Consider the following 8,436-nt stretch of genomic DNA (forward strand, 5'->3'; position numbering starts at 1 on the left):
ACCACCACCTTCCCTGTGAGATGTGGGCACTGACAGCCTGGAAAGGGGCAGAGAAACCCAAGGGAGCATGGGCTGTCCCACCCCATGGGCTGCCCCACCCCGATGGTGCTGAGGATGACTCTGGGTGGCTGTGGGTCACCTCCCGACCTCTGCAGGGCAGTGATGGGAGAAAGAAAGGCCAGAGGACATGCGGAAGACAAACTTTTTTTTTTTTCCTTTAATTAGCAAATTTCTTCTTACCCTCATCAAAAGAAAAAAAAAAAAAAACACCCCTGTGCCCGCTATGTGCCCACCGCTCCCGCTGCTGCAAGCGTTCAAAGGCAGAAAGTTGAGAGATGTTTCACGTCCCGGCTCGGGGGCAGCTCTGCACCCACCCCATGGCACGCACCAAGGCTTTTTGGGGTGCCAAGCACACACGGTGCAGATGCCACGGGGGAGGAGAGGGGAAAGGCAGGTGCAAAATTTGGTGACGCGCTCTTGCCAGGAGCACTCCAAATCCCCCAGGAAAGCTGCAGCCTGGCCCTTCGGCCAGCAAACACCGTGCTGGAGGATGTGGATGTGCCCTGAGATGCACTTTTGTGTTCCCAGGGCATCACGGCCAGAATTTGGGTTTGCCCCGTGGCTTGGGGATGCAATGGGAAAGATGCTGAGCAGACGCTCGGTGCTGCAGCATTGCTGCGAGCTCAGCTGGGGGGACGCGGGGAGAGAGAAACCACCACCCTCTCCTTTGAGTTTGGAAGCTATAAATACGAGCACCCCGCATCTGGAGGGACCCAGCGCTGACTCTGCATCCCCAAAAGCTGGGTGCCTCAAAGCCCTGCCACGATCCCCAAATTTCCTGGTGCCCCTGCCTTCGCTGCAGCCCTGCGGGACCTGGAGGGGCTGCGAGCCCCCCGTGAGCCCTGCAGGGAGATGGTGATGGAAAGGGGGGCAGGAGAAAGGGAATGGTGCTGGGGGGGCTTAGCTCAGCCCTTCCTGAGGCCACAGGGCCAGCACCATGCTACGAACCCCCTTCTTCCCTCCTTCCCATCACCACCCCTATCCCTGCTGCTGCAGCCCTTATTTTTAGGGAAGAGGTGGGAAAGGGTTTTTATTTGGGGTGCCCCGGCCCTCCTGCTCCCCATCCCTCCTTGGCTGGCACAGCCCGGCCCGCATCCCCCAAAACCAAGTGTCCCTGTGCCCATCCATCCCTCCTCATGCTGGGACTTGCTCTCAGTGCAACAAGAGGGGAAGGGGAGGAGGAAGAGGAGGAGGAAGGCGACACAGAACCGGCACCACGGGAACTCATTGCCTGCTAGCGCCGGGAGTCAAAGGGCAGCACCGCCTTCGCTCCTCGGGGCTTTGACTGGACCGAGCATCCTTTTTTTGGGGGGGGATTCCGCAAGGTGAGTGTGTTCCGGGTGCCGGCACACATCGGGGGTGCTCCATATCCCCCCAAAACCCCGACCCCTATTAGCGGGGTCCGCGAGCGGGGCAGTGCGTGGGGTGCGAGGGGCTGGGAGGAGGGAGGGGGACGCGTGCGAGTGCCCGGGGTGTCTGTGTGCACGGGTTTTGGCAAGAGGTCGTTGAGGTTACATGATGCAGCATTTGTTCTTGTGGTTATGAGGGTCCTTAAATCGGAGTCTCTGCTTTGGTCGGTATTTTTCCAAGTACGTCAGCTGCTTGCTGTTGATGGCTCCTCTGCGCTTCCTGCGGGGAATGAGAAAAGAAGGGGGTTGGTGTGGGGCGAGACCCTTCCGAGCCCACCCGTTGTGGGGCCAAAATCCCCTGTCCGGAGCCACAGTTTGGGATTTTGGAGTCTGAAGCTGCGTGCATCCTGCAGGGATGGCGATGGGGACAAACCCCAGCAGTGGCACCGGGTCCCATCAGTGCAAGCTCCTTGCAAGTGCCCTGGGAAAGGGCATGGAGGTGGATTTGTTTGGAGTCACCCTAAAATCCTACGCTGCAGGATGACATGAAGGCACAGACTTCTCCAACAGGAACCTCCCAAAAGCTGAGCTGCGCCAGATCTTTCCATTCCCTTGGAGCGGGGCTGCTTTCTCCCTCCTTGGAGACCTTCAAAAGCCACCAGGACGTGGTCCTGGGCACCCTGCTGGAGGTGGCCCTGCTTGAGCAGGGGCTGGAGCAGATGGCCCCAGAGGTCCCTTCCCACCCCAACCAGGTTTGTGTGCTGAAACGCTGCTCGCTGGTGCACTTACTGTCGGATGAACTGGATGGCGTCCTCGTACTTCATCCCGCTCTCGATCAAGGCCAGCGCCACGAGGACAGGAGCACTGAAATGCAATGGCAGGATGGTCACCCCCCTGCCACGCAGCCCAAATCCAGGAGCTCATGTTCCGTCCTGGGGTGGTGACACCGTGGGCACCACGGGGCTGTGACAGTGGTTTTGTGGGCAGTCGCCAGATTTTAATTTGTAAATTAAAATTTAATTTGTAAATTAAAATTTACGGCTGCAAGCGCTGCCCCAAAGAGTGGCTGACCCTGGAGGTCAAACCCACAGGATGGAGCTGGCAGCTTTTTGCTGCTCTTTTCATGAGAGAAAGGATTTCGGAAGCAAATCTTTGTACAAGCAGATCCAAATATACATGCAAAGCACAGCCCCAACCTGCAGCAGGGGCTCCTGCTCTCAGTGGAAGCACTGCAAGAAGATTACAGAAGCAAAACCACTGCTGGGCAATCGCAGCACAGCACTGAGCATCCCCGGTACCCCCCGGTACCCAAAATTAGGAGGCAAGAAGAGCAAGGAGGAGCTCAGGCAGCAGCACATCACTGCCTATTCCCAACATCTCTGCTGCTGCAAAATCCCTGCATAAAAATGGGACAGGATCGGGGAAGCAGGGAGGTTTTTCCTGCTGGGCTCTGACTTACCGCCCCAAGCCGGCCACGCAGTGCACGGCCACGCAGCAGCCGGGGTCTTCGCAGAACTTGGTCTTGAGCAAGTTGAGCCAGTCTTCCACGATCTTGCTGGGAGGAGGCGCTCCGTCATCGAACGGCCAGTCCTGGGGGAACGGGGGAAGGATGGGAAAAGAGAAAAGCACCGTCAGATCCCCGCAGGGAAAGCCAGAGGGGATTGCTTTTATCCTGGGGAGACGCTGTGTGCTGGGAATTGAGCTCAGGGTGCAGCCAGCTGGGGATAGGAGTGGGTTTGGGGTTTTGCAGCACTGCTTTGGCTCAGGGTTTTGTGGGTGGATGGTGTTAGGCTCAGGGTCTTCCATTTAGGAACAGGCTCATCCTTCAGAACCACCTATACAGCCTCCAGCATGGTCCTGTCCCCACGTCCTCCTGCCTCCACAGCCCGTTGTGTGCCTCCTCCAAACTCATTTGGGGTTTCACTCAAACACATTTGCATTTGGCAGCTGCGCTGCGAGCCCCATCCTTCCCCTCACCGGCACACCCAGTGCCAGGAGCACCAAGCCACTTTGCAGGAAATTTAACAAAGGTGATCAGGACACAGCCAACATCTCCCACTTCCAAAATCCAGCCTGCTGTAGAAAGGTGAGGAGGAAGCAAATACACAGCCTGGAAAGGATGCCTGGGCCATCTGGGAGGCTGCAATTTTGGGGACCCCCTCTGTAACTCTAGCAGAAGCTGAAGGGCTCTGTCCTTCCAGAGGGAGACCCTTCAAATGGGTCCATTTAAACAGCATCCTTACGGGAAGGCTATTAAGGAACAAAAATGAAAGAAAATTGATTTTCCAAAAGGCTGCTGGGGGCAAGAGCCAAATGGCAGGCTTTGCTCTCACTGCCACATCGTGTTCCTGGCCATCAGAAAAGCTCCTTGAGCTGCAGAGACTCAACATAAGGCTTTGGTGATGTAGCAGGTAAAGTGCTGCTACACTTTCCCAACCAGGCTCTGCTCCTTGGGGGGAAAAAGCATCCTCCTCCTTGCCTTTGAATGTGTTTTGGGGAAGGGATGGTCTCTCCCTATGGGCACTGACCACCAGTTGGGGTTGCACAGCGCTCCCAAAATGGGGCCGTTTCTATCCCCAAATGTTTTTTTTTTGTTTTTTTTTTTGGCAGGAGGAAAGTGGGTTGTGAGGCAGGGGTGGGCAGGAGAGCATCACTTGGATGGGATGAAGAGAAATCTGAGCGATGGGAAGCACGGGGACAGAGTCATCATGGCTTGATGATATCTATAGATATCACCTCTACCTATAGCTATCACTCTATGTAAGATATATCTATCATGTCCTATAGGATATTGTAGATCTAGGATGTAGATACCTTTCTATATAGGCCATATCTTACAGAGAGCGACAGCGATATCCCACATATAGGATGCATACGTAGGGCACAGTCTCTCCTGTCTTACAGACCAAATTCTGTTTTTCACCCCATTTGTGGCTGGAGTCCTTCAGGCTGAGGTTCTATACCTGGGAAATAGGTATCTCTCTATAAGATATAGGTATATCTAGGATATAGGTATATCCTATATATAGGATATATAGGTATACATATAGGATATGTATCTCCCTACATCTAGAATGTATCTTATATAAAAGATGCATTTGTATCTATCTATACATGTATCTTACATATAGGATATATATCTATATATATAGGATGTCTTATATCTAGGATATATCTATACTGATATCTAGGATATCCCTTATATCTAGGGTATATCTGTATTGATATCCGGGATATCCCTTATATCTAGGGTATATCTATACTGATATCTGGGATATCCCTTGTATATAGGATATGTCTATGCTGATATTTAGGACATCCTTTATATCTAGGGTATATCTATATCGATATTTAGGATATCCCTTATATTTAGGGTATATCTCTATTGATATCTAGGATATCCCTTATATCTAGGGTATAACTGATATCTAGGATATCCTTTATATCTAGGGTATAACTCTATTGATATCTAGGATATTCTTTATATCTAGGGTATATCTATATTGATATTTAGGATATCCCTTATATTTAGGGTATATCTCTATTGATATCTAGGATATCCCTTATATCTAGGGTGTATCTTATATAGTGAGAACTCTCCATCTCCCCACACCAGCAAGTTGGGCTCCCCAGACCCTTCCCAACAGGGAGAACACCCTCGTGTTTCAGCTGGGGAAAGGCTGGAGCCCACCAAAAACCACCTGCCTGCTCTGCGAAGGGCAGGACAGGGGTGCCCCATATCCCCCCCAAAAGCTCCTCTGCTGTTTTCCTCCCATTCCTCACTGCCCCCCGAGGCTGGGAAGCGGCTCCCAGCTCACCCGGTGCCAAATCCCCGGCACGGCAATCCCGCCTGACATCACCTCCAATTATTTATCAGCGAGATACAGCTTGGGAACTGCCAGCTCAGCATCCTTGCCTTCCTTCTCCTTGCTCGCTCCCCTTGATTCCCCAGAAAAAAAAAAGAGCAAAAAAGCCCCCTGATTCCTTATCCCCCTTAGATAAGGGGTAATGGGATCGCTGAGGGTAACGGGAACGATGTGCACCTTCCACGTGGGCTCGGTGGCTCTCGTGGCTGCTCCCAAGCCCCAGCGCCGGGCAGCGCAGGCAGCTGCGGGCTCGGCTGCATGAGTCACAGTTTCGGCTGCGTGGGCACTGCTTTCTTTTTTTAAAGCACCAGCCCAATTTCAGCCCGACGCCGGCAAGCGGGGAGCTCGCCCGCCTCTGCCCGAGGCCAAAGTTGGGCTTCGAACCCTGCCTTCAAGCTCCGGGGCACGCACACGATCTGTGCCGAAGGAGGGATGCCGAGCAGACCCCGGGGATGGGGTTTGGGGCTCAGCTTTGGAAATCATCCTCATCTCTCTCCTCCGGGTAAGCAAACGCCTGGATCGCTGCGGGCTGGATTCAAAGCAAGCTGAGTTTCTCCTGTTTGGAGCTTTTTTCCCTCCGCCGACCAAGGAAAGCCTGTGATTTTTCATTTGTTTTGAAAAGAATTTCCCCCTGCTTGTTCAAACACTCCCTGCGCCGGCTGCGGGGGGAGCTTTGCTGCAGAAATCCCGCTCAGTGGGAAGCTTCAGCTGCATGGCAGGGAGCCTGCAGCTCAGACAGCACAACCAAACCTCCAAAAGCTCCTGCGGTACCTTGGAAAGGCAGTAATTGCCCCAAACCCACAAACCTCTCCCTCGCCACCCCCTATATCCATCCTGAACACAGCCCAGATACTTCCAGCTTTCCCAGCAAGGAGCTTGCTCATTTTTAAGCCCCTCTTCGTGCACGGACATGAAGCAGAGATGCTGAGGATAAAGCATCATTGTCTGGTGCTACCCTATGGGACTGGGGGGACCCCGAGCTCCTGCGTGTCCCCCCGTGGAGCCTCATTGCTTTTTGGAGCCGTGGGACGTGGGGGACACGGATGGGGGTGTCACTGTGGTGTCCACCTACCATGACGGTGATGCCGTCCTTCTCCAGGGGGGTCTTGTCGTAGGTCACTTCGCACACTCGCACAACCGTGGTGGCACCGTACTTCTTCAGATCCTGGGGGGGGAAAGGAGACGGGGGGTCTTAGGACAGGCAGAGCTGGAAAAATCCCACTGGGATGCACCCTGGTTGTCCCCAACGTGGCCGAGCCCTGTGACGACCACACAGACCCACAAATCCCCTACAACTGCATCACTCCCACCTCTCTGGATGCTAGAGCAGAAATTCTCATGGTCTACTTGGCCTGGGAAGGAAACATTAAAACAAATCCCAAGGAAACTTTAAACCCCGGGGCACCAAACCCCTTGCATGGGCACGGGGATGGATTTTAAATCTAGAGCGCCAATGGAGCCATTTAATTTTAAAGCCACGAAGGGATTTGGAAACACATCAAGTTTCCCATGCAAGCACCCAAGACAAAGACCAGGACCACAAAATGGGAGGATTAAAAGACCAGGACTAAAATAGCACCTGGGATCCCAGCAGCAAGAGCAAAACCTGCAGCATGGGACACGATGCAGAGTTGCAGTGCGTGCCCCAAAGAAAAATCCCCGAAAAAGGGACAAATCCTCCAAAAGAGGTGTTAGTGGTGCTCAGCAAGGTTTAATCTCCCCCTGCAGAAGTGCGTGGAGATGGATGAGGGCTTGGCACACCCCTCTGAACCCACTCAGCATCTTGCCCGGGGCTTCTTTGGGACTGACGAAGGCGTTTTGCTGCCGTACCCCGCCAGTTAATTATTCGAACGCGCTGCGGGCACGCCGGGACTTGGGCTCCTTCCAGCCGGGCTTAGCACCCGTGGCACGGCTTGCCCCTGGATTACGTGCCGGCGTATCAGCCCCGGCTGGGCGCCGCCTGAGATCATCCCGGTGCCTGCTCGTGACGGGCCGGGGGCTCGGATGATCCTGCTGATCCCTGCCCAGCGCACGGCTGCCAAACCGCGGCGAATCCCCGTGCGCTCAGCCAGAAATCACAGTGGCTGGAAGGAAGGAGAATTATGCCACCAGTGTGCGGTGGCTGTTTCGGATTTCTCCCTCGTGTTCACACATGTCCCTGGTGCTCACGTGTGTTTTTTTGGGTATGGGGGGTTTTCCTGCTCTCTTGGAGGTGCTGGGATATTTGGGGTGGGAAATACTTTGTCGAGACGCCGGGGAGGTTGTGTGCGTTTGCGCATCTCATTGCAAAAGGTGATGTTTTGCTGGAGCTGACAGGGGATGCAATGGGGATGGTGAAGCTCTGAAAAACCCCACACTCAGGGTCCTCCAAAATATCCTGCCCTAAAAAGCTGGTGATGATAAGGACCTCGTCCAGGATGCCATCAGGATGGGGGGCACCAATAGGATTGCGCTGGTGTCCTATGGATGAGCTACCCCGCGATCCATCCCCATTGCATCCCAATGAGCCGACTGCAGCTTTAATCCCCCCAAGAGTGCAACGGGATCACGACCCTTCTTACCTCCAAGAAGGTGCTGAGTGTGGCGTTGGTGGGGTTGTGGGTGATGAGGAACCTCATGTTTTTGTAGCAGACCTCCACCGGCGCAGGGCGGTTCATCCGGGCCATGGTGGGATGGGAGGACGGTGACGCAGAGGTGATGCTGATGGTGGGGGGGGGGTGGGAAAAAACCCAAGAAAAGCGTGGTGTGGAGGGGAAAAGAAAACCCAACACCCCTCTGCGCTTTAAAAAAAAAACAAAAACAAAAAAACACCAAAAACAGGATCGAGAACTCAATGTACAAACGTTGTGCAAATAATCCCAGCTCCTGGGAGTGCGCCGGCTTCCTCGACACACCGCAAGCCCCCCCGGGGTGAAAGCCAAACGGTAGTAATAATATTAATGATAATAATAATAATAATAATTACAAAAAAAAAAAAAAGAACAAAAAAAAATAAAAATCCCTTTGCTGTAGTGTCGGCGTCCTCGGCGTGTGCAATGGCGAGCGGCTGTCGCCTCCGGTGCCGCGCTCTAGAAAGGCCTCTGCGTATGGGGATGGTGGTGGCACGGGGGTGGCCCCGTCACGTTACCCCATCGGGGTATGTGGAGTACTTGGGGGCGGCA

The 8,436-nt window shown here is 53.9% G+C and overlaps 1 protein-coding gene across 1 annotated transcript; it reads right to left on the minus strand.

Annotated features, from left to right (window-relative positions):
• Positions 1-264: 264 nt before the first annotated feature.
• Positions 265-8,028, minus strand: PTP4A3 (protein tyrosine phosphatase 4A3). The gene is made up of 5 exons (XM_032183329.1): positions 7,837-8,028; positions 6,348-6,440; positions 2,869-2,999; positions 2,199-2,273; positions 265-1,689 (listed from the first exon to the last, which is right to left on the minus strand). Exons 1-5 carry the CDS (start codon positions 7,939-7,941, stop codon positions 1,572-1,574), a joined length of 522 nt encoding a protein of 173 aa, XP_032039220.1. The 5' UTR covers positions 7,942-8,028; the 3' UTR covers positions 265-1,571.
• Positions 8,029-8,436: the final 408 nt, after the last annotated feature.

The sequence above is a fragment of the Aythya fuligula genome, chromosome 2 (genome assembly GCF_009819795.1).
Source record: "Aythya fuligula isolate bAytFul2 chromosome 2, bAytFul2.pri, whole genome shotgun sequence".
In the NCBI taxonomy this organism is placed as follows: domain Eukaryota; kingdom Metazoa; phylum Chordata; class Aves; order Anseriformes; family Anatidae; genus Aythya; species Aythya fuligula.

Excerpts from the sequence above, each read along its gene's own strand:
- PTP4A3 (XM_032183329.1), bottom strand. The coding sequence starts at position 7,941 with ATGGCCCGGATGAACCGCCCTGCGCCGGTGGAGGTCTGCTACAAAAAC. Across the intron at positions 6,441-7,836 it reads CACTCAGCACCTTCTTGGAG|GATCTGAAGAAGTACGGTGC; the intron begins GTAAGAAGGGTC and ends TTCCCCCCCCAG. Across the intron at positions 1,690-2,198 it reads GCCATCCAGTTCATCCGACA|GAAGCGCAGAGGAGCCATCA; the intron begins GTAAGTGCACCA and ends CATTCCCCGCAG.